Here is a 23,876-nt window from a genome sequence, read left to right on the forward strand (position 1 = left end):
TGAGCATGTTTGAAGGGTTGATATCTTGGAAGCTCTCATGGAAGAGGAACGACCAACGTGTTTTCTACTGGGGTGTAATAGGACAAACTCCTACCTAGGTTTAGATAGCCGTGAAAGAGAGAGAGAAAAAGAAAATGGAGGCCATGGCTCGCGGTGGCATGCCGCCGTGTCGATCGCCGGGACCTCCCGCGGCTATGGCAGCAGCAGCCGCCGCGGCAGTCGCGGTAGCAGTGAATTATTCATATGCTCATCTCAAGCTTTCTCTTCCTCCTCCCTCTCCATCGCCATTCTTTGCCGCCATATCCATGGCTCTCCCCTCTCCTCCTCTCACCGTGGAATCCTCCACCGGGGCCGAGTTCCCTGCTTGGATCGACAGCGATGGCGCAAAGCTGGAGCTGGCCGGCACGGGACTGCGCAAAAAGAGCATCTTGGGCCTCAAGAGCATCGTCGTCTACGCCTTTGGTTCAAACTCCCATCTTTTGGCTTCCATCTCTGACAATGTGTGCTCGCTCGTCCAGGAATCTATGCCAACGCCGCCAAGCTCCGCGAGCTCAAGCTTAAGGATGACAAGAAGGCGATCTCGCTGGCGGAGCTGCCATGCATGGATGCGGAGATGAGCGTCCGGCTCGTCATCGTCTACGGCAAGCTCAAGATGGGCACCGTGCGCAGCGCCTTTGAGGAATCCATTGGCGGACGCATCAAGAAGTTCTCCGGGGCCGAGAACAAAGAACTCCTCCAGAGGTTTGTTGCTTCTCTCCTTTCTTAGCACTCGATCTCATCTCTTTGCTCCTCCACAGTTTCACTCAGCTCTTCAAGGAGGATATCAAGCTGCCAAAGGGGACAGCCATCGACATGGTCCGACTCCCCGGTCACGTCCTGTCCACCAGAAGTAAGTTCGCAATTCATAGCTCTTCGAGTTACAATTTTCTGTTCTTCCTTCTCAGTCGATGGCCAGGAGGTCGGGAGCGTCAAGAGCGAACTCCTGTGCCGCTGCCTGTTTGATCTCTACATTGGTGACGAGCCATTTGACGTGGCTGGCAAGGAGGCGATCGCTGCAGGACTCTCCTCGATGCTGAGTTGAGTACTTTATATCTGCATTGTTTGATTGATTCCAATGCCGGGAAATAAAAAAGCAAAATGCGAGAGAGCTTCTTTCTTGTTTGAAAACCACTTACTCGGTGTTATGAGCTCTCATCTGGTGCTACAATACGTTGGTACCGAGGCTTGTTCTTCCTCATCAATGCGTATGTCATTGTGTACCAAAAGAGGAGAATTCGGCCTTCTTCCACCATTGCCTTGTTTATAGTGCTGTCACCGAATCCCAATCTTTCCAGTGCCTGCAGCACGCCGTTACATTTTCTCGATAAGCGCAAGATCGCATCAAGAACAAAAACACAGGAAGATCAGTATTAAATACCTGTTCCCCGTTGGGAAGATCATACGGTTTGTCACACTCGAACTTTAATCCCTTAAACTCGTTTATGCACAGTGCTTGGAAAGCCCTGCATTGAACGACATTGCTCAGAGCCGAGAAAGTAGATTCAATGCTTACCATCTTATGAGTGACACTCGCGGAATCCAGCGGAACATGACGGGAGCGTTCTCCGAGTTCACGTAGTAGCCACCAAAGACGATGAACACGGTCATGAGCGATGGTCCCAGTGCCATTGCTGCCTCCGTACTGGGAACCATGGCTCCCACACACAATCCCATAGCCGACGCCGCGAAAGACTCTACAGTCACAATGCTTGAGAAACTACCAAACCTGTAGCGCATGCAAACCAACTTTAGAATGGAAGTGAGTGGTAGTTTACTACAAGGTATCACCTCTTTGCTGATGGATGGAGCCGAGCCATTGGATAGAGAATGGCACCAAAGAGGAGAGGAAAGGCAGCACCAATTGGCATCTCCGCTATGAGCTTCGCAGCCAAGTAAGGTGCCAAACCGTAGCTTCCCTTGGCTCTCTCTCTATCAACGATAGCACGTTCCTTAGGAAAGACATTGACAGTCTTGGTCAGTGCAGCCATTGCAGTGTTCACAGCTGCAACCTGTAGAGAGGAGTGAACTTACATAAATCCATTACAAGGCAATTCAAAACAGACCTGAAGGAGACCCATACGATCTTGAATTGACGTCTGGGAACGCCCCATTCTCCAGTAGATCGAGCCAAAGATCATGGCAGCTGCAACGGACATCCTACTTCGCACTTTGTTTGTCGGGCCATCGCGTATTGCCTGGTAATAAATGAACGGAGTAAGCTCTTCGAAAGGTTCCTGCACACGCGTACATACCTGCAGCCAGGCTCGTCTAAAGAGCAGCCTGAACTGCTTCCACCACCCAACCTTCTGCTGTGTAACATGTTGTGTGGAAAGCTTTACGGGAGCTGGCTCGGTCCCAGAAAGTGATCGAGTGGCATACAGTGTAGTCGCAAAAATTTCCACAAAAGCTTCCACGCGCTTTCTTGAGGCTGATTCTTTCTCCGGGGAGCTATAATCGATCGAGATGAGGTCGGCAAAAAATTCCGCCGGATTTACGTGTTCTGGACACGAATGCCTGCGATAAACTTCTGTCAGAGATTTCATGCTGAAAAATATAAACTGCAAACCCGAGGCCTGCAAAATATGCTAGAGCTTCATTTTGTGCCGGGCCTGCATAAATGACTGATCCCTCCGAGAGCAATAAGAGGTCGTCAAACTTGGAATAGATTGATCCACGAGGCTGATGAATCGAACACACAACGGTATGACCATCTTGGGCAAGTTTCTTGAGAGTTTCCATCACTTGCTCTGCTTGAAATGCATCAAGTCCTGGCCAAGGGAAAAAGTCCAAGGAATCAGAAATGACTCCGAAACTGCGTAGCACAAAACAAACCTGTAGTTGGCTCGTCGGCAAAAATTACAGATGGACTGGCAATGAGTTCACAGGCTATCGACAGCCTCTTTTTCTCTCCACCACTGATGCCTCTCACTTTGGCATCACCCACGGGCGTGTCCGCACAGCGCACCTACAATGTTCCATGGCTCACAGAAGTTTTTAATGATACAAAACAAGTTCAAAATAGAACTACCAGCCCCAAGCGTTGCAGTATGTCATCCACGTAGCGACTCCTCTCCGCAGCAGTGCTAGATCCCGGCAGTTGAAGCTCAGCAGCAAGGGAGAGTGTCTCGCGAACTGTGAGTTGAGAGAAGAAGAGATCTTCTTGCCGGACATATGCAACCCTGCGATGAATAGAATGAATGAAAAACTAATATTAAGCTAGCCGATAGCTTACTTGTAAGACGTAGAAACGCAGGGAGTTCCATTGACAAAGAGCAGCCCCGTAAGCTTGAGTCGAGGCGATGCAGCGAGCTGCCCGGCTAGAACGTTAAGAATGGTCGTCTTTCCAGAGCCAGATGGCCCCATGATCGCCAGAAGCCTCCCTGCCTTCGCTTCTCCACTCAGATTCTTAAGCAGGCGCTTCACCTAAGCGAAAGAGAGCAATCGCATCGCGAGTGATGAGACCATCGATCGAAATATCCACTCACCGTCGTGATTCCATCCTTGGCCTGGAGCGCGCAGCAGATCTTGTGCCAGCTGAGAGTGATCGGGGGAACCTCTGGAGCGGAGGAAGCATCTTTACCATCATCGGATGCTTCTTCCTGGATTTCTGGCGCTGCTGGTGGCCTCCTGGAGAAGAATTTCAGGACGAGAGCTGCTACTCCTCCAGCCACAAGCACTGGGATCGCCGGAGCAGCAGCTGCCGCCATCGGGGGGAATTCCCTCTCCACTCCCTCGCGGCAAAGAATAAAAACCTAAGCAGCTCCTTTGAATGATAAGCTTTTACTTCCATTGACACAAGGTTATTACTGGAAAAGTTTGAAGTCAGTCTACAAAGAATGGCTTGCTTGCTTGCATTTGCTTATTTCTTTTCTCTTTCGCGAAGAAGATTGTTGCAAGGAAGACGAAGAAGAAGAAAAAGAAGAAGAAATAACTCTTCGATCGATCGCTGGATACTCTCACCTTTTTTTGTTTGTTTTTTTTTTCTCTTTCTTTTTGTCTCGCTCTCACTCTACTTAAGCATAATACATGTACAGGCTATTGGAGGCGGCGCATGCGATGAGATTTGCACACGGATGCCACGCCAAATGCAACAGCTTTGATGAGAAATCGTAGCTGCCATTCATCTCACTCCCAGAAGCGGCGCCACTGCCTCCATTCTCTACAAACGCAAAAGAAGAAACCATCAATCACAAAAACGAGAACTGAAACTTTCCAGAAACCTTCACCTCGTCGCCGCCCTCGAGAGAGGGCAGGGAAACGGCTGAATCTGCTCGGGGTTTGTGCTTGCCGCCTTCATCACCAACGAAAACCGTTAGAACAATCCACTCCGGAGAGAAGCTTTCTCTTTTTCTCGTACCTGTTTGGCGTTTTAGTACACTCCAAAGTAGTCGCTTCATCGCTACCCGGGGTCACCCCAAACACACGAAACAAATTACTGGAAAGCAATGAAAAAGCTCGTCACACACACACTTGGAAACTCGAATCCTCCATACCTGTAGGATCCGGTTGCTACACGGAGGCCATCGCCACTTAAACAGCACTCGAATTTGTCGAATAAAGAATCGTTCTCATACAAGTCACATAACTGCAACGCAAAAGAACCAGCAAAGTCAGTGACCACCCGAACGACATCGAAAGACGCAACCTTAGGTCTCAAATACTCATGAACTTTGAAAGACACAACCGGAGAGGCGTTCATGTTCACGTCCCAAAGCTGAAAGTAGGAAGAAACGTTAACAATGAAAGATCCGAGCAAACAAAACAAACGCCAAACCTTTAATGTCATATAGTCGCGGCTGAGAATGTACCGTCCACTACGAGAAAACTTGATATCCGAGATGGAGGCAACAATTTCTGTAAAAAATGATCTTGTTGCAGGAGCTTCCTGTTCCTCGAACCTACATTGGAAGGATGGAACTTCAGTCCAGGCGTAGAAGACAAGAACTTACAATATAGCATGCCGGTCACAAAGAGCCGATTGCCGCATATCTATAAGACGAATTGTTCCCTTTGAGCTGCTATAAGCAAGAGTATTGCAGTGGGAGGGATGGAACTCTGCAGACGTTATAACTTCTGTACAAAGGTTAACATCATCCTGTCAGACATGAAAAACTGAACCGGAGATGCGACTATACCTGTAAGATCTTCCATGTTAGCTGGCTTGATATCAACAATGTTGAAACTAAGGTCACTAATTTCCATATTCCATAAGTTGATTCTCAAATCGTCAGCAGAAATATACGTTTCGCAATCACTGCATAAAAAAGAGAGCACCAGCGTCAGACACGCGCCCCACAATGCAAACAGCTGACCTGTTATTGGAAATCGAATTTATATGATATGTATGGGCATTTGCATAAACTCTTCTACATCTGGCAAAAGGTGCTGTCTCGGTGCAAGAAACCTGCAGCAAAGCTTAGCAACAAGAAGAAAAAGCGGCAGCAGCAGCAGCATACCTTTGGCAAATGAAGGGACGGAATCCCACCGGGAGGAATTTCAAAATTTTGAGCCACGTTGTGTATCAACGAGGCCTTCTTAGGACCCAATGGTTCAGGCGTCTCCACGTTTAGCTTTGTAACTCTCTTGACCTTCTTTTCTGTGATCTGCTCGTTGTTCATAGGATGCAACATACGCGTCAAGTTAATCCGAATAGAAATCCTACCTTCCAAAGCTTGATGGTCTTGTCATTAGTGGATAAAACAAAACGAGCGCCGTTAGCCGTGTGACACCATCTGATTTTGTTGATCTTTTCCTCTATCTCCAGGCTCTTGAGGTAGTCAAACTGGGGAAGCCAAAAAAAAAAAGTAATGTAGCATCAACACGCTTCAACGATAGAGCAAGCGCACCTCTGGTTCATGGCTTTGGAACTCTGTTGAGTAGCGGTACTCCGGATGCCTAGGTATCGAATGGTCAGCCTTTTCTAACTCTTTGCGGTTTTTTAGCTGCAGCAAGACAAGCTAGGATATATAGTACCACTGAAGTTAATGAAAAAAACCAGACTTTCTCTTCGCACCTCTTTATCATCACTTCTGTCAAAGAGGACTACTCGCCCTCCGCGATCTCCAGTTGCGAGATGATCACCAGTCTTGTCGAATTCGATTGCGGATATAATGTCAACTGCAACCAATCCAGAACCCAGGTGTCAACTACAGTCTCGAAGAAAAAACCACTATTGGCATCCAGCTCCTAGACACCAAATCCCACACCTTCTCGTCTCGAGCGAAGCGAGACGATAGGAAGGAACACAAAATAAATGCAGTTAAGTTATGCTGGAGCGTTTCAGTGTGTGTATGCTTGTAAGCTAGGACAGGAATTCCAATCACTGATTAAGAAGAAAAAAACTCCCTCTTACCTTCCTGGATTTCTTCACCGGACATGCGCTCCCCAAACACCTGTGAGAAGTTCCATGCCAAGCTCGCGCTCTCTCCAGAGTGGCCCTGCCCACCCCCAGGTGCTCCATTCGCGCTGCCTACACTAATCATTCTCTGGAATTTGGCCCTGCGCCTGCTTAGCTGCTGGATTTCACAGTGACGATCCCAGCTCCTCCCGCATTCATCCGATCCCTCCTTCTCACCTTCCGCATTACTCTCTCGCAAGGGAACAAAACCCTAGCCTCGCGATCCCCTGTGTAATATAAACACAGCCGGTCTCGAGCTCGATTCCGCCCCAACCCGGCTCACATCCACGTGTACCCTCCACGTCACAAGGTATAAACCCCTCTTTTCTTTCCCTCTTTTCACCCACCATGGGTACAAGCGCATTGTCCTGGTCAGCGGGAGTGGGATTTAGGGTTCTTGGCTGCCGCGCATCGGCAGAGAAGAGGCGCGAGGTCCGCGTGTGCACGCACACCACTTGCAGGAAGAGCGGCTCCCTCCAGACGCTGCAAGCACTCCAGAATTTGGCGCCAGCGGCTGTGTCGGTGGAATCATGCGGTTGCCTGGGTACGTGTTCTTCTTCTCCTTCTTCTTCTCCTCATTCGAATCCATCGACAATGCCAGGACGCTGTGGCTCCGGTCCAAATCTTGTGCTGCTGCCAGACCAGCTCTTGGTCTCCTACTGCAACACTCCAGCGCATGCTGCGCGCTTTCTGGACGTGCAATGCGGAGCCAGCAATCCCGAGAGTAATCTCGCCGCTTTTGCTCTCGCTCAAAAGGGGGACAAGGCGGTCGACCTCGGCCAGCTCGAGCAAGCGTATGATCACTTCACACACGTACGTATTCCATCTAAAGAAGAGAAACAGGACGATTCATCATGTTCGTTTTCTCCAGGCGATTGAGCTAAATCCAAGCGGTGGCTTGCACTACATCTATGCCAAGAGGTATAGCTTTTCAATCAAACTCCGCTAAGTTTCTCACCGACTAAGAACAGGTCCGCTGTCCTGGTTGCCATGGACGATCCAGAAGCTGGACTAGCAGATGCCAAGATGGCTGCTGAGTTACATCCCGACTGGCCAGTGGCTTTTGTCCGACAAGCCGACGCATACACAAAGATGGCTCAATTCGATGCAGCCAGGCATTACTTGTCCCTTGCTCTTGGTTTGGATCCCTCCCTCCGGAGATCCAAGTCGTTCCAGGTAACAAAACTCCAAATACCTCTGGATGCTTTCTAAACATTTTCTATTCTATTCTTTGCAGCGCAAACTTTTGCAAGTGGAGAAGCAACTCTTGTCTGTAAATGCATAGGCCACTCAGGCTAAAGTAAGCTATGTAAAACATGCCCAGTTAAATGTATACCACTTTACTAAGTTACCATTTCAGCGCTATAGCTACCTCAAGCAGATCTTTCACGTATTGCAAGTTTCGCTTCTTGTCTTCCAGCCTGAGCCGCAGCGCCACAGCATCAGTGTCCAGGCCTTCCACTTCATGGGAATGGATTTGAGCTTCCACTTCCTTGACGAGCTGGTTCACTTCTCTTATGAAGTCGATGCGGAGGAGAACGTCGTCGTCGTCGCCCTCTACTGGTGCGTCGATTGGACCATGGTGCTGAGCGAGAGAAACGACTTGTAAGTTTCCTCAAGAGCAACAATTACTGGGGCTTACCGAGGAGAGATCAAAGCCCCGAGGTGCAAGGATGGTGAAGGCATGCTCCGGGGGAAAAGCTTTCAGCATCCGGTGCCGGGCCTTTCGCAGCCACTCGGTGTCATCGGTTCCATCGTGCAAGTTTAGCAACTCGTTGAGCAAACGCATTGAGGGGCTCGCCTGCCTCTTCCTGATTTCATACTGCCAAAAGCAACAATAGCTCTTTCAACGTGAAGAGTATCATCAACAGCACTTCACCTCAACCCGTCTGTGCAGTAGATCCAGAGCTTCCACAGCCTCTCTCTCGTCGTCTTGCCGTGCCAGCTCCAGCCGACTCTTGATCACCAGAAGCAACAGTGGAGTGAGTTCTTCATTATCGCCAGCCTCGACAATCATCTACACCAGAGAGCCTACACTTTGAAGCGATCACCCAAATGCTAAAAAAGGAGGAACTCACCTCTTCGATCTCCTCGCCCGACTTGATGAAGTTGGCTACGAGTCGTCTTGCCTTATTCACCTCCTCTTGCGGATAGTTCTTAAGGCTCGACCCAATCCTTCGGTACTCGAGCGCTAGCCTCACTTCTTCTTCGTCTTCCTCGCGCCGCCTTCTCTCCAAGTCCGCCGTCTCCTGCCGCCTGGCTTTCTCCCATTCCTGCACAGACAACAAAGAAGGAGCGTTCCATCCATCTCTCACGAAGTAAAGCGAGAGTGCTTACCTCATCGATGGGTCTTGCCAGGAACTCTTCTTTCGTCATTCTGGAAGCTCTTGCTCTGGTACTAGCTGCAAAACAAGATGAAAAGGAGAACTTTGCGATGCGATATGGTTGCTTGTTGACAGGGAAGAACACTCCCGGATTTGCGATTGAAGCCATTGAAGTAACTTACATCTGTGACAGAGGAAAAATCTGTAGATAACCTATTTACACGGACCATCATCTTGTCAAAACACGGCCTTCATCAGCTTGGGACGATAATGGATACTTATGTCCTCGTATGCGCTCTTTTGTTCCACTGTGATGTAATCATTTGTTCGAAGAACCTGTCAATCGCAACATGAGCTTCTAGTTGAAAACCAAAAAGCCACCATACCAAAGTCTCGAAAAACATCCGAGCTGCTTCCTTCCTAGTTTTGCCAGTTAAGAGCTTGTTCAGAGTCACAGGCCTCTTTACAGCCGTATCAAACGTAGCTCGAAGAAACTGCGCAATCGCCCTGCAATGGATGATTTGTTTTTCACTCACTCCAGTTTTTCACTTTCAGAGTGTACCTTGTTCGTTCGGACCATCCTTCAGATTGTGAGCCTACCAGATCAGGGCCATTGCTAGCCAATAAATAAGCTGTAAAAGCAAATCAGGGAAAAACACACACAAACATAAGAGAGAGTCACTCACAAGAGTCGATTGGTGGTGGAAACTCCCGAGGCACAGTGTTCTTGTCATGATCGGTCTGCACAGTGTCGTGGAATTCTTCCGCTTGTTTGCTATTATCCTCGTGATATTTTTGAATTTGCTCGCTTACTCTATCTTCAAATGCACCTGTTTCACCACCTGTCAGGAAATGTTTTTCGTTACCAAAATCGTAATAATTCGATAAACTTACCGCCACTGTCTGGAATTATAGCAGTGGGAGCTTCTACTTCCGGCATTTCAGGTATTGCATATAGTTGCTGGGGTGATGGGTTCCGTACTTCAAGAGGAGATTGCTCTGGGGATCTGACTGGTGCAGGAGAAACCCCGCCTGGTGATTGTGGCGTGGCGAGGGGTGACTTTGGAGGTGACTGCACTTTGGTACGATCCTGAACGGGAGTAGTTTCGACATCTGCGCCATCTACTGCGAAGGTCACGTTGGGAGCGGAGGCTTTCAATCGCTTTGGATTGAAAACTCGGTCATAAAGTTCTTCCAGCCGAGAGCATAGACCTGCGGAAGAAAATGGTCGTTAAGGACTACAAGCATCCAGGGACAAGATTACCATCCACAGAAGGTGTGCTCAGCGTACGCTTGCCTAGACGTTCTTTTTGAAAAATCCAAATCTCCTTGGGAGAAACCTTTCTCCGGACCCGGCGCAGGTCAGACGAATCGTTGAGCATATCTTTCATGTAACTGCAACGTGCCGAGTTTAAAAAGAAAAGGTGAAGATCCGACATCATTGAAACAAACACATTACCTTTCCGAGAGTGTTACCTGCATATCATATGCTTGCTTTCGCTTTCTAGGAGTGTTATTCTTGCGAGATGGAACAGGGGTCTCCACAACTCCGAAAGCAGGAGTATCGTCGCCATCTAGAGTGATTGCACGCATTCGTCAGCATTTCGGACAACAATAATCTCATGCTAAGTATTACCTGGAAACCGCTGAGCACCAGGAGAGTTCGCGTCTGACCTTGAAACGGGTGTGCTCGGTAAAGGCTGCTCGTCTTCAACCAGCCGTGCTTCTTCGACAACGGCGTCCTCTCGTGGTTCGGCTGCCACTGGCTCGACACTTTGCTTCTCAAAAGCATGAAAGTTTTCTTCCCCAGCCAGCGAAGCGGATCGAAGCTTCTCAATGTCAGGGACAGTGTCTGCATCCAGCGGCGAAGAAGGTCCAACATCCATATCCATTGGAGGAAGCACACTGTTATAGCAAGTTAAAGATCAGTCAGCATAAAAAAATCAAGGAAAAGAAAGAAGGATGAAACTCACTCTTCTTGGAGCTCGGGTGTTTCAGCCTCGTTCAACGGAAATTTCTGAAGATCACGTCTTAGCAAACAAACTGACGAGAAAAGGAATAAGTCACAAAGCAGACCTCGTTACCAATGTCCATAGCGTGAGGAGTTTCCATAAACCTTTCTGCAAGATGAACAAACCGTGAGCGAGAGTCAACCTGGGAGCTACATACATACCGTCCTGCTCGAACTGAGAACCCGGATACGAATCGTCCACGACATTTTCTTCCAGAGTAATTTGGTCTCGAGTTGTAACATGGTGATCGACTCTGCAAGCGGTGGCTCTTGGTGGGAAAAGAGAAACAAAACACCAAAGAAAAGAAGCACGTACCCATCAGGAATGTACAACACATCTATGTCGTCGAACTCAAACGCTTCCGGTAGAGTGATGGAGTGAAAGGGAGCACTGGCGGCGTCGGCCGGAAGATCCACGGACGCCGAAGTCGCGGAGGAGAAGGCATTCTTGAGCTTGACAAGCGCATCGTTGCAATCGTGGAAGAGATAGTTTACTTTGCGTGAGTAAATCCTCACAACACCTAGCAGCAAGTGACCCGACAAGCGCAGCGCGATGGGAACCTCGGGAAAGAGAATAGAATCTAGAGACACACACACACAAAGGAGAGATTAAGGGAAAAGGGACAGGAACAAGAACAAGATTGCGCGGAGAACATACCTACAGAGGTGATGATGTTGGTGTCGTTCACCTGGTTCTTGCGGAGCTTCTTCTCGAGGTGCGCTGCGATCCAGATCGTCCCCAGCGGCCCTTTCTTTGCCAAAATGTACTGCGAGTAAAACATCGCCGCCGATCGATCGCCCAAACCCTAGGTTTTTCTTTCTCCTCTTTTTCGCGCTTCTTGAACGAGCTGGGCTCCTTCTCCAACACACTTCCGCTCGAGCCTGCCACGTGTTCTTTAGGGCTTTCTAGCAAGCTACTTAGCAGTAAGCAAAGCAAAGTGTAATTCAAAAAGTCCATATTCATATCAATTACCCAGCAAATTGGTTTGCAATTTCATACCATTTCGAGAGATTTACTGAGTTTAGCTATATTTGCTCCTTGATCAACTCTTAAACTGCTAAAGTATAGAAGAAAAAACTTTGTAAAAAATAAGTCTTGAAGCTAAAGTAACCTATCATCAATAGTAATTGATTGTAATTAGAAGCTTCATGGCTGCAAAGGCAAAGGAGCCCCGGTAAAGGGTAATTCCATGCAATCTGATCATAGCCTCTTGATTCCATGCAAGTAGTAATCAAGTTAGCCTAAGAAAGGAATTGTTGAGAAAGAAAGGGATCACTCACTTTTAGCCACATTGCAAAGGTGGATGTGATGAGTGGTAATTGCTATGAACCGTGCTATGCATACACCTTGATGTGATAAAATTTAAGGAGCTAGAGAGCTAGCATGGATTCACAAACTTGCCCATCCATCTTGCAGGCAAGGTGGTGGGCAGAGAGAAGCTACAGGGTGAAAACGTTTCCCGTAAATATGCATGCGTAGCGACTTTACTTCTGTAACTATCCTCAATCGTTTGATGGCAACTCCATACTTCGGGGGATCATGTGTCGAGGGCATATTCGTGTTGCGGGTGGACAAAAGGTCATTGTCATGGAGGATCTACTTGACGAAGGACCAACACGTCGTATTTTACCAGGATGCATCATTTCTCACATGAGAAAACTTTGACGACGGGAGTAAGCAATGTTACCATGGCATTCCTTCCTACCTTAGCCATGCATTAAGACAATCTTATACTTCTCTTAAAAACTTTGAGCAAGTTACATAACCTTTGGAGCAGATATATGAACAGTGTTACTATCAGCCTAGAGACTCGTGCTTGTCAAGTGATCCGGATGACTGCGATCATGAATATGAAAACACAAAGCATGGCGAAGATGAGAAGCCAAGAGTAGAACTCGCCGGCTCTTCGGTTCGCGGAGGCCAAGCGTCTGTAGAGCGTCGCCAGTGGCATCCACAACTTGGACAGAGCAAGCAAGCAAGCAAACCGTGTCAGAAAAGAAAGAATCGTGAATTCCAGGAGAGGTTTTGGAACAAACTTTGGGGGTGTCTTGCAGGGATTGTTGCATGAGTAATGTCGACTCTTAATTGTGTCAAGCTAGCGACCATTTCTTCTGTTAGATCGTCCTGCAAGCAAAAGAAGAAATTAAAGTACGATCCGAAAACAAAGAGAAGTACCAATGCTTTCCAATGAATTCGTGATTGGCACTGTCGAGTTTCACTTCTACTTTTGAAGGACCAGGCTCGGGATCGTCATGCTGGATGCTGAAAATACAAGATAAAGGAGATCAATGGATCGTGTAAAATTGGTAACCAGAGAAGAACTTACTGTCTCTTTCGAGAATTCCTCCTCGACCCCTCTAGCTTACCCATACTCTTTGCCATGGATGAAAGAATATGATATTTTTGCCATCCTTGTTGTACGATCCACCTGGGAAAATTTTGCTGGGCGTTCCAACCTCGTCCATGTAAGCATGTGGAGCCCTGATTCGATGAGGGATTGCTCTTGAGCTATTTTAATGGAAGTTTTTTGTTTTGTCATTCGCCATGACCGTCATTGACCTCTATTGACTTTAGCTTGACCAACAGCTTGGTAAAGCGATCTCTCTTGGAAGAGTGCTGTTGGCCTACACGTCTCTGGCGGCCGATCCTCTCATGGAGAGCTCTTCCCTGCTTGATGACATCGCCACCGTCGTTGGAGCAAGCTTCCAGCGCAAGCATGAGAGAGACTCTGCTCGAAGATCCATCTCGCGGAAGATTTGCAGCGCTTCCTTGCCGGATCCAATCTGAGCGTAGGCAGCGACGAGCGAGAGTTCCAGCACATCGCGTCCTCGTCGAAATCTTTCCTTGCATCGTTGAGGCTATGGCAGCAAATCGCGTGAAGACTTTCCTTGCATCGTCGAGGCTATGGCAGCGAGCATACATGTTGAGCAGCGCCGTCTGGAGCATCTCCAGCGATCGTCCTCTCCATTGCGAGAGGATGGATCGTTCCAGCGAGTTGCAAGCACCCACAACGCTGAAGAACGTCAAGCGATCCGGCTCGGGGCCGCTGGGGTCTTCCAGCATTCTCTTGAAGAGGTTGACAAGTTCTTCCTGTGTAACCCGAGATCGTATTTCAGCTCACATGTCTGCTCTTCATGGATCAAAGATCTCCCTCGCAGTGTCCAGTGATCCGCTGCTGAGTAGAGGCAATTGGCAATGGAGAGATGATCGCCTCCAGAGCGAGTGGATAAGATCCTTATGAGACATGATCATCGGTGATCGAGATAGACGACACGATCCCTTCGAGGAGCATCATCAGGGATCCACGATGGTTGTGAGCGCACGCCAAGATCCTTCTCGCACTTGCCCGTTCTGGGCAAATGCTGCGTGACCTTCCATCTTGTGGAAGACTCCCAACGCCAAGCGGCCGCACTTCCCTGAATTTCCCTGAGGAGATTTCCAAAGAACCTGTGACGATCTAGGCCGCCGTGACTGCGCTTGCCCCGCCCAGAGATCTGTGAAGCGGGTTTCCGCCATCGACCTAGAAAGTTTCCCGCCAAGCGATTAGGATATTCTATTATATTCGATATTTTGAATCATCCCGCCAGTTTTTGCCCTTTGCTTGGATGGAGACCTAAATTGCGCATTGCTCTTCAATGCGTACTCATCCATGGGGCCGACGCCGGCGTGCGTCGCTAGAATCTCCTCGGCGTGGCACTGGCGTATTTCACTCTCTGGCCGGTCCGATCTTTGGGATCAGGCAGCTAGCCGCCATTCTTGGTGCGCATTTTCCAGTTTTCTCGCGGTTTTCTCGATTGAGTCTCGCGCTAGCTGGCTTTGATCGGTACGCGAGACGAATCGATCTTGCAGATGGATGGCGTCGGCCACCGCGGTTGTTCTTGGGGGAAGAAACCCTAGCTTGGCGACGACGGAAGAATATAAAGGTCCATTCTTTGATGATAACTTAATAACTATTTTATTCTCCAGGATCACTTGGTTTTTACCGATGGTTTTTTATCGAGCTATAAAAGCCAGAGGTCATATTGTAAGCAAGAAAATGGCAGGAGGTCGGCTCGGGGAGCCATGGAAGCGCCGGCGAATTGCGGCACCGGTGGCATCGGAAATGGGAGAGATCCATGCTACCGGGCTTGAACTGCTCGGCGAGGCGGCAGCAGTCGGTGATGAAGCAGTGACGACGAGCTTCAGCGATTCCGGGCCAGTAGTGACAGATGATCCTGCAAGAACTTCTCTTCCCAGGTCTTCATCATCCATCCAGCTTCCAGCGGTCGCAGCAGAAGACCAAGTCTTTGTCCCTAGCGATCCAGGCTCCGGATTTGATCACCTCGGCGACATTCAGCGGTCGCATGCGAGGATCGGTGGCGAGGCAGCGACGGATGATCCTTTTCCAAGCTTTGGTTCGCTGACAAGCTTCGCGGGTTTGTCATCATTCCAGCGCAGCTCGACCTTAGCGATCGCAGCAAAAGTGGAAGCCTTTGAGCAGCCGGGAAGCACAGCTCAGGATTTCTCTCCCGTGGGAGTGGTGGCGGCCACCTTGGTTCCAGCGGTCGCAGCGAAAGACCAAGCCTTCGGTGCTAGCAGTCCAGGCTCCGGCCTCCGCGGCATTCAGTCCCATGCGGCGATCAGTGGCGAAGCAGCGACAGGAGATTATGGGCCTGTAGCGACAGATGATCCGACCAGCTTGAGCGCTAGCGATTCCAACGTCCAGGTGTGGAAGGCAACGCAGGATTTCTCTCTAGGCGAAATAGCGGACGCCATCGTACGCAACTATTTCGATGGCAAGCTTCCACGGGACTCCGCCAGACCAGCCGAGGCCATCATGCACAACTATTTCGATGGCACGCCTTCATGGGACTCCGACCGAGCCCAGGTTTCTCCTGTGAGAATGACGCCGGCCAGCTTGGGCGATTTATATGGCAGGCTGGAGTTCTACCAGATGGTACGTGTAGCTCAGGCGGTAGAAATGGTCGCATACTCCTTTGGCGATTTCCATGAGTACAGGAGTTGGCACCCATGGGCTTTCGAGGAGGCGCACCAGTTCTCTGGAAACGACGATCCAACGATGGTAGAAGTGGAGAACCAATTTTCGCGGGCTGAAGGGGAGCTCCCCCGAGACGACGACAATGACACAGTAAGCAAAGAAGGTGATCTACATATGGAAGAAGTAGGAGAAGAAGACGAGCATCTAGTGATAGAAGTGGAGGACCATGCAGGGAGAGAAGAAGAAAAAGATCAAGAAACGGGAGAAGAAGACGATGTAGACGGAGATGAATTCGCACAGATAAAAGAGGGTCCAAGAGTGGACGATGCTCAATGCGACGGGCTCGAGAGTAAGGACGACGAGGCAGTGGAGATACAGGTTCGGCGCACCAGTTCCCTCGAGACGACAATCCAGCGGAAATCCAAATTTCATGGGACGAAGCTGTGCAGGAGCTCCTCCGGGATGGCACAGAAAGGTCAGAAGGTATGGAAGAAGTAAGAGAAGAAGACGAGCACGCAGTGATAGAAGCGAAGGACCATGCAGCGAGAGAAGAAGAAGAAGAAGATAACAAAGCAGGAGAAGCAGACGATGTAGACAAAGATGAATTCGCACAGATAGAAGAGGATGCAGGAGTGGACGATGCTCAATGTGACATGCTCGAGAGTGAGGGGAGATACAGGTTCTGGCACACCAGCTTCCTCAAGACGATGATCTAGTGGAACTCCAAATTTCATGGGACGAAGCTGTGCAGGAGCTCCTCCGGGATGGCACAGAAAGGTCGGAAGGTGTGAAAGAAGTAAGAGAAGAAGACAAACACGCAGTGATAGAAGCGGAGGACCATGCAGCGAGAGAAGAAGAAGAAGATAACAAAGCAGGAGAAGTAGACAATGTAGACGAAGATGAATTCGCACAGATAGAAGAGGATGTAGGAGTGGACGATGCCCAATGTGACAGGCTCGAGAATGAAGCGGAGATAACGCAGCGACAGTGCCAGAAGAAGCTCCGGCAGCTGTGGAACCAGGTTTGCCACACTTGTGCATTTGTTTTTCATGATCCCTTTTATTTCTTTGCAGACTTCTACGAACAGTTCTCTCCGGATTTCTGGACGTTGCCTCGCAGCTACGACCAATTTCTCGACAATTTGTTTTTACAAACGACCCTTTTGTTCGATCTCATGTATTAATTCGCGCCAATAATATATTTGTGCCCTATCCCCGTGTAAAGAGTAGGATGGAATCCAGCGGTGGGCTATCGCATTCTCAGAGTTGCGAGGGCGCTGCCATTTCACCTCCGAAACAGTGGATGAAACACTCCCGTCTGGAAGGATTTCAAAAAACCACGCACCCACCGGCTCATCCAGCTCCAGCCCAAACTGATGAAAAAGATCTGGAGTGTTGGATTGCCCCGTGCCAGACGCTGCCGTGCACCTGTTGATTGCCTCCGACTATTTCACGCGCAGGGAAGGACGACAAAGGGAGATTGCTCATCACAGGTATGATCGTTTGTGTGCACTGCGTCTTCATTGCTGCAAGCCCAGTGCCACTACATCGTCGCCAAGCTCGACAAGGTGAGATTTTTCTCTAGAAACCATTTCATCTTTGTGAAGAATTCTCTATGGTCTTGCAGAAAATGGCCGAGGGATGGGTGGACAAGAGTGACGAAGAACTGATAGCAAGTATGTGTTCCTTTGTTCTTTCCCCTCCTTTTTCTTGGTTACTGATGGCATATATGATCCAGATCTAAACAAGGTGGTGGAAGGAATTCCCTCTCCCCAGCACGCACAATCGCGTCTCTCGGATGCTATGCGACTGTTTGATCTGACTGCGTCGCTGGCCGACCTCGTCCTTGCATGGTTTTTGATCAGGCTTGGTAACGACGAGGAGCAATCTCTGGATTGGCTCGTCTATTCCGAAAAGAAGGCTACGGTGGATCGTCACGCTGGCGGCAGGGGCCAATTCGAGAATCTCCTCTTCTTCTTCTTTCAGAATGTCAAGATTTTTGATCCACCATCCCCGGAACGAATTGAAAAACTCTGTGCCTGGTTCTACGTTCTACCGAAAGTCGAGTTCAGAGGCATCGATATCACGAGTGCTGCCCGCCAGATACTTGTGGTACGTTATTGGTTATTGGTTTTCTATTTCCAGATGTTTGACTCCACGTCTTTCTCATCTTTTCAGCATTTCATAGGTGCGCGAGTTTTACGTTTATCATTTGGTGACCATGAATGCCTCAAGCATTTCATTGAAGACCACTTGCAAATCTTCCACAACTTTCGACTGTATCTGCGATCAAACATCTACAATTGTCACAACGTGAGCGCGCTCATTGGTCGCCTGCTGTTCACTTGGACGAGAACGAGCGAAGGGCAGCGTGATCATGACGAGCTCAAGGAGCTGTGCAAATTCACCGGCAACAGTTTCGCGGAGCACGTCAAGTCCACACTCGGCTCAAGCAACTCTTGTGAAGACGAGCGCCAGCTTTTGTTTCATGCCGCAGCCAGAGTGTTCGGGGAAGATTTCAGTGGCCAGTTTGTGACCCTGTGCGCGAACTCGCAGTGGGAGGACAATGCCAAGCTCTTGCAGACAAGCGAGCTTGGAGAAATCATGGAGTTGGCGAAGCAGGGACAGTTCCAAGTTGCTAATCCTCTCCCCAAGAAGGTTGTGACCAGTCGTTGGCTCGGTGAAATAATCCTCTGCTTCTAGCTTTTTCACTGTCTTTGGGGAGTGAATCCACGCTCCAAGCTCTAGGCAGATCTTCTTTGTCACAGTCTCAGCCAAGTAAACCCCTTCCTTACGGCAACTAGAGGTTAATAACAGCGTCATGTGTTGGCGGTTTATGACGGGATCGATAAGTAATCCTCTGCCTGCAAATCAAAAATCACATTAGAAGAAGCGTCTAACTTGAAATTGATATACTCACAATCCTGTATCCATGTTGTACGATCAAAGGTGTATGGCATGCTATCCTCGAGAACCAGCTGAAAGAAAAGGTTCGTGCTTAGAACACTAAGGCAAAGCAAGAACGAGAAAACAACACTTACATTAGATAATGCCCTTAGGGATGTTATGTTGCGTGCTGCTGGGGGTGAATTTAGTGACAAGCACGAAATTTTGCTGGCTAAGATGGCCAAGTTACTTGGATTTGGAAACATGGACGGTATGTATGGACTCGCCAGAGCTTGAGGGCCATCCCAACTCTAAAAAATCTAGTAGCATGAATTCTCAGTTATACTTCAATCCCCTCAAGCGCCGGGAGATGACAGAAAAACGATGTTTAGAGTTTCAACAAAGAAAGCGGTGTTGCATTGCCACGAAATAATCTAGTAAGATATTTTTCAAACTTTGACAACAAAATCATAGCCCCTTGGAATGTATTTATCTCAGAATCAAGAAAGAACAGAATGGCCGGGCGAGGATAGGATCCTTTCGATGACGAGGCATGCCTCCAAGTGCCACGCTCCATCTCTGGAGCTTCCAGCAGTCTCGACCATCCAGCAGTAGTGATTCGGTGACAGTAAGCGCTGCAATCTCCATGCTTGCATCGATGCGGATTGTGAGCCCCGTGACTAGCGACTCCAGGCTCACATCTAGCGATGATCAAAGCTCCAGGATAGAAAGCTCCGTGACTAGCGATGCTCAAAGCTCTGGTCTGCAAGGAGAGACCATACTTGCATCCAAACATTCGAACACAACTGGATTCGAACGGGTATCGAATGTTTAATACCTGTTTAGCTTTTTTTCAAATGGGTATAATGGTTTTCAGTTTTAATATAATTAAAAAATAATTAACTGTTACTAAAAAAGTTTAACATAATATAATATAGGTTTAATCTAATCTTCATCCTCCGAATTTAGAACATCATCGCCGTCATCATCAGGTTGTTGAAGAGGTTCTTCAACAACCTCCTGAAGTGCAAGGATCCTTTGCCACTGAGGCTCAAGCTCAAGGTTATCAAGATCATGCTCGATAAGCCTCAAACTCCCAGACTCGATCTTCTGTATGACACGCATATTTGTGTGCACAAAAACCAGTTTCTCCAAGTTTTTGGAGAGCAGTCGAGACTTCCTTTTTGTCTGGATCATGCTCCATGAGCTCCAGTTTTGCTCGCATGGTGAAGCACAAATTGGCTAACTCAAGATCCGTAAAGCAAGCCTTTAAAGTTCTTGTGTGCCTGCACCAAAGTTGCTCCACCAACTCACCGGGTGTTTCCGGTTCTCCATCTATACAAGAGAATCAGTCTAAAAAGTTGACAAACAAACAGTTTATACACACCTGCTTTGAAGAGAACAAACGGCCAAGTTGTTGACGGAAACTCTGAAACTCGTGTAGCAGCTTGTGTTGAAGTCCTTGATCTCCTTTGCAATACAACTCTAGGTACTCCACAAAATCTTCCTGAGCCTCCTGGTCGAGAGGGAGATGAAGAAAAGCTGGGTTCAGAACAAAAGCAGCTCCATGCAAGATCGAATGCATCTGGAACCAACGAGTTGCTTTCCGACCTCCCTCGCCATGATCCTCCATCATGAACCTATTGATCTCCTCGACCTCTTCCTCGGCTAAAATCCCAATCTCAACAGCCTCTGAAAGCTTCTCATTCATCCGGTCCATAGCCTCGAAAATGAGACCGGAAGTTGCCCCCTCCCGGTCCGCAAGCTTCAAGACCTTGAGGAGCGATCCAAGAAGCACCAACAAGTGCTGGCACCTAGTCCAGAAAGAGTTCAGAGTCTCTTCTAAGATCCGAGTTCGAATGCGCTGGGCTTTGGTGGTCTTCGTGATGTCCAATCGCCGCTACTCGGAGCTCACAACCATCTCCTTCAATGCCTCCAAGGTTGTCAGATTCAGGAGCTGAGACATCACTAGAAACATGTAAGCGAACCTTGTGCTCGATGGCTTGATGAGATCCCGATTCCTTAGCTTCTGAAATAAAGCCAGAATGTGAGGTTTTTTGGTGATAAAAGTTACCACCTTGTGTAAGCGACTAAATTTTCCATTCTACTTTAGTCACTTAACCACACCTCTGACCACTTGGAGGAGTCTCATTCACAACCTCCATCAGTCCAATTCAGGACTTGGGACTTGCTAGCCCCAAGAATGGCATCCATGCCACTCAACACTTGCACCTGGTCCAAGTGCTCCACGTGTCCGGTCCCAAGACCGACACCCAAAGGTACCACTGACATCTCGGCCCGTTACGCTAAGGCCATGCTCATTCACCTTTGCTGCACTAGTGGTCCAACACCACTTGCATCACCACCTCGTCTCTCCAAGACTGGGCCATGTGTCCACGAGTGGTCATCCTAGATCCACTCCTTAGCATCCTTAGGATGCCCATAGACCTGGGGAATCGCCTTCCCCAAAGTCCCTTTGTCAGTTCCTACCGAGTCCCTTTCTGCCCCTGGCCGTGTTTGCCAACACTGCCACTGGATCGAGGCCCACAGGCCCAACCACTAAGTCCCACGGTCCTCTGGGACTTCCTCACCACATGACTGTGTCCTTGGTCACTACCCCAGAGGACTGCTCCTCTTCTTTTCCACAGTCTGGGCCTTTGGGACAACATTTCGGAACACTGTGGCCTTACGCGAGCCACCTGGGTACTCTCCCCACCTTTTGCCTTTAGGTGCTCTAGCCATGGGCTTAGAGCGAGGTTCCATTGAGCCACGCCTGGTATCCAAGTAGGTAGTGCCACCCACACTTGGATTGGGAGCATCGGCCAGTCGATCTCCCGGGGGAACTAGAGCCGGCTCTTGAACACTTCACCAAGCTACCCCGCTTGTCGGTCCGTATTCACTCTAGTCTTGGACTTCCCAGTGGTCAGTTCATCACCCAACACTGGGTCGGGCCTTCCTGGGCCAAACTGGCCTTTCCTGGCCAAACTGGCTCCACTGCAGTCCTCCCCCTTACTATACTTTTGGAGCTCACCAAACCCCCCAGGGTCTGGGAGACGAATGCTTTGGGCTTTCACCCTCTCAGACTTGAACTCGGACTCGGACTCGGACTCGGACTCGGACTCGGACTTGGACTCGGACTCGGACTCGGGCTCGGGCTCGGTCTCAGCCTTGGCCTCGGTCTCGGTCTCGGTCCCGGTCCCGGTCTCGGTCTCGGTCCCGGTCCCAGTCTCGGTCTGGACCTTGGACTCCATCTTGGGTCCTTCTCGGACTCCATCTCGAACTCCATCTCGGACTCCGTCTCGGTCCATCTCGGACTCCATCTCGGACTCCATCTCGGACTCCGTCTCGGTCCATCTCGGACTCCATCTCGGACTCCGTCTCGGTCCACCTTGGACTCCATCTCGGACTCCATCTCGGGTCCATCTCGGAGTCCATCTCGGACTCCACTTTGGGTCCATCTCAGACTCCATATCGGACTCCATCTCGGACTCCACTTCGGACTCCATATCGGACTCCACTTCGGGTCCATCTCGGACTCCAACTAGGGTCCGCCTCGGACTCCATCTCGGACACTTCCACGTGTCATGTGTTGGTCCTTTTTGGGTCCCTTTTTGGAGCCTTGCTTATTGCTCGCTTCGTGCTCACTCCTTGAGCACTTTGTTGGGAGTTCCACTCCTGCGCTCGGCCTTCCAAGTCAGAGCTTTTAGTCCAAACGTGTTACACTCGTTTGGGCTTTCGCTTCGGCCACTACCACGTGGCACCCTTTCCGGATCCACTTTGGGGCCTAGGCATTCTGTGTCTCACACCTTGTTGCAGCCTTTCACCAGTGGTTTTACCCACGACAACCACCCGATGTCTTTGAAGAGAAGGTCCAAGACGTGGCACACACACCAGCTGTGGAGAATGTGAGGATACTCAGCTGTCATGAGTTCTCCCATCTGCACATAGTTTGATGCATTGTCAATGATCACTTGAACAACATTTTCTTTGCCAACTTCTTGAATCACTTTCTTCAGCTCAACCCAAATCCACTATCCCATCTTTGTCTTGCCCTCGGAATCTACAGACTTCAAGAAAACCGAACCCTGGACGTTGGAGGCCATGAAGTTGATCAAGGATCGGCTATGGTTGTCAGACCAGCCATCGGTGATGATGCTAACTCCATGTCTTCTCCACCCCTCACGGATTGGATCAAGTCGAGCATTGACACTATCATAAAGCTTCTTCAGCTGTGTACTCTGTAGCTTCTCATATCCCATCATCTGTGCAAGAGCTCCAGGGCCGAAGTCGATAGCAGCTTGAAGCAACTTCCTCAGATTTGGCCTCCGAATGGTGTTGAAAGGGATATTTTCAACGTAGAAGAACTCAGCCATGGCATCATCCAGACATTGAACCTTTGCAGACTTCATCATCTATTGAATGTCACCATCCAGCGCTGGTGCAGCACTTTGTTTAAGACTGCTGCTCCTGGAAAGTGGAACGCTGCCGCTGCTTGCCTCGCCCAGCCCTCCGGTAGCCCCACCACTTGCCCCACAGCTGGCACCACCGCTCACCTCACCAACCTCAGTCTCGTGAGCTAAGGCAAGTCTCTCTTGGGGACTTGCTGCAATCATGGAGCTCTTTGTGAGCTCCATATGATTAAAAGTTGCCTGAGCCTTGTTCACCACCTCTAGTGGCACCTGTTCTGTACAAATCTCTACATTCCTTCCTTTCACACCCCCAAGGTGAGCACAAACTTGTTCAGCCATGTCGGTGTAAGTATTCGAGCAATACTTACACTTCCATGGACTCACTGTGAGACACAAAATCCCTAGGCCCCAAAGTGGAGCCGGAAGGGCGCCACGTGGTAGTGGCCGAAGTGAAAGCCAAACGAGCGTAACACGTTTGGATTAAAAAGCTCCAACTTGATAGGTCGAGAGCGGGAGTGGAACTCCCAACAAAGTGCTCGAGGAACAAGCATGAAGCGAGCAATAAGCGAGGCTCCAAAAAGGGACCCAAAAGGACCAACACATGACATGTGGAAGTGTCCGAGATGGAGTCCGAGATGGACCCGAGTTGGAGTCTGAGGTGGAGTCTGAGATGGAGTCCGAGGTGGAGTCCGAGATAGAGTCCGAGATGGAGTCCAAGATAGACCGAGACAGAGTCCGAGATGGAGTCTGAGATGGACCCGAGTTGGAGTCTGAGATGGAGTCCAAGATGGACCGAGATGGAGTCCGAGATGAACCGAGATGGACCGAGACG

The 23,876-nt window shown here is 49.3% G+C and overlaps 7 protein-coding genes across 11 annotated transcripts; 3 read left to right on the top strand and 4 right to left on the bottom strand.

The window, feature by feature from the left end:
* The first annotated feature begins 86 nt into the window (after positions 1–86).
* On the top strand, positions 87–1,167 carry LOC112342284 (fatty-acid-binding protein 1-like). Its single transcript, XM_024663857.1, has 4 exons — positions 87–462; positions 519–741; positions 798–889; positions 945–1,167. The coding sequence occupies exons 1-4, from the start codon at positions 135–137 to the stop codon at positions 1,079–1,081; spliced, it is 780 nt and encodes a 259-aa protein (XP_024519625.1). The 5' UTR covers positions 87–134; the 3' UTR covers positions 1,082–1,167.
* LOC9647298 (ABC transporter G family member 7) lies at positions 880–3,787 on the bottom strand. Of its 2 annotated transcripts, XM_002990080.2 has the most exons (12): positions 3,525–3,787; positions 3,272–3,462; positions 3,068–3,218; positions 2,872–3,004; positions 2,606–2,807; positions 2,292–2,553; positions 2,103–2,234; positions 1,828–2,048; positions 1,553–1,765; positions 1,418–1,502; positions 1,176–1,337; positions 880–1,092 (listed from the first exon to the last, which is right to left on the bottom strand). In XM_002990080.2, exons 1-11 carry the CDS (start codon positions 3,744–3,746, stop codon positions 1,182–1,184), a joined length of 1,968 nt encoding a protein of 655 aa, XP_002990126.1. In that variant the 5' UTR covers positions 3,747–3,787; the 3' UTR covers positions 880–1,092; positions 1,176–1,181. The 2 variants fall into 2 exon arrangements, with proteins under 2 accessions (XP_002990126.1, XP_024519619.1); XM_024663851.1 differs by having other exon boundaries at positions 880–1,337.
* A 36-nt stretch (positions 3,788–3,823) lies between these two features.
* Positions 3,824–6,666, bottom strand: LOC9647299 (serine/threonine protein phosphatase 2A 55 kDa regulatory subunit B beta isoform). 3 transcript variants are annotated; one of them, XM_024663886.1, is made up of 14 exons: positions 6,392–6,666; positions 6,053–6,156; positions 5,886–5,996; positions 5,702–5,821; positions 5,496–5,642; positions 5,352–5,443; positions 5,175–5,293; positions 4,989–5,112; positions 4,814–4,937; positions 4,685–4,753; positions 4,533–4,624; positions 4,397–4,474; positions 4,266–4,330; positions 3,824–4,198 (listed from the first exon to the last, which is right to left on the bottom strand). In XM_024663886.1, exons 1-14 carry the CDS (start codon positions 6,519–6,521, stop codon positions 4,053–4,055), a joined length of 1,521 nt encoding a protein of 506 aa, XP_024519654.1. In that variant the 5' UTR covers positions 6,522–6,666; the 3' UTR covers positions 3,824–4,052. The 3 variants fall into 3 exon arrangements, with proteins under 3 accessions (XP_024519654.1, XP_024519655.1, XP_024519653.1); XM_024663887.1 differs by having other exon boundaries at positions 4,009–4,198; positions 4,260–4,330; positions 5,886–5,981; XM_024663885.1 differs by having other exon boundaries at positions 4,009–4,198; positions 4,260–4,330.
* Positions 6,667–6,775: 109 nt separating this feature from the next.
* On the top strand, positions 6,776–7,783 carry LOC9647300. The gene is made up of 5 exons (XM_002990053.2): positions 6,776–6,980; positions 7,038–7,249; positions 7,308–7,357; positions 7,408–7,612; positions 7,674–7,783. Exons 1-5 carry the CDS (start codon positions 6,785–6,787, stop codon positions 7,719–7,721), a joined length of 711 nt encoding a protein of 236 aa, XP_002990099.1. The 5' UTR covers positions 6,776–6,784; the 3' UTR covers positions 7,722–7,783.
* Positions 7,761–9,035, bottom strand: LOC9647273 (protein PALE CRESS, chloroplastic). Its single transcript, XM_002990082.2, has 5 exons — positions 8,774–9,035; positions 8,515–8,709; positions 8,316–8,453; positions 8,079–8,258; positions 7,761–8,021 (listed from the first exon to the last, which is right to left on the bottom strand). The coding sequence occupies exons 1-5, from the start codon at positions 8,927–8,929 to the stop codon at positions 7,785–7,787; spliced, it is 906 nt and encodes a 301-aa protein (XP_002990128.2). The 5' UTR covers positions 8,930–9,035; the 3' UTR covers positions 7,761–7,784.
* Positions 8,895–11,570, bottom strand: LOC9647301 (sister chromatid cohesion 1 protein 3). 2 transcript variants are annotated; one of them, XM_024663883.1, is made up of 13 exons: positions 11,430–11,570; positions 11,088–11,352; positions 10,934–11,025; positions 10,837–10,880; positions 10,734–10,777; positions 10,397–10,665; positions 10,220–10,334; positions 10,025–10,155; positions 9,655–9,972; positions 9,447–9,590; positions 9,323–9,392; positions 9,147–9,267; positions 8,895–9,096 (listed from the first exon to the last, which is right to left on the bottom strand). In XM_024663883.1, the coding sequence occupies exons 1-13, from the start codon at positions 11,551–11,553 to the stop codon at positions 8,998–9,000; spliced, it is 1,836 nt and encodes a 611-aa protein (XP_024519651.1). In that variant the 5' UTR covers positions 11,554–11,570; the 3' UTR covers positions 8,895–8,997. The 2 variants fall into 2 exon arrangements, with proteins under 2 accessions (XP_024519651.1, XP_002990129.2); XM_002990083.2 differs by having other exon boundaries at positions 9,447–9,602.
* Positions 11,571–17,552: 5,982 nt separating this feature from the next.
* On the top strand, positions 17,553–18,454 carry LOC9647303. The gene is made up of 2 exons (XM_024663873.1): positions 17,553–17,861; positions 17,928–18,454. The coding sequence occupies exons 1-2, from the start codon at positions 17,553–17,555 to the stop codon at positions 18,450–18,452; spliced, it is 834 nt and encodes a 277-aa protein (XP_024519641.1). The 3' UTR covers positions 18,453–18,454.
* Positions 18,455–23,876: the final 5,422 nt, after the last annotated feature.

Source organism: Selaginella moellendorffii, unplaced genomic scaffold (genome assembly GCF_000143415.4).
Source record: "Selaginella moellendorffii unplaced genomic scaffold, v1.0 SELMOscaffold_104, whole genome shotgun sequence".
Lineage (NCBI taxonomy): Eukaryota > Viridiplantae > Streptophyta > Lycopodiopsida > Selaginellales > Selaginellaceae > Selaginella > Selaginella moellendorffii.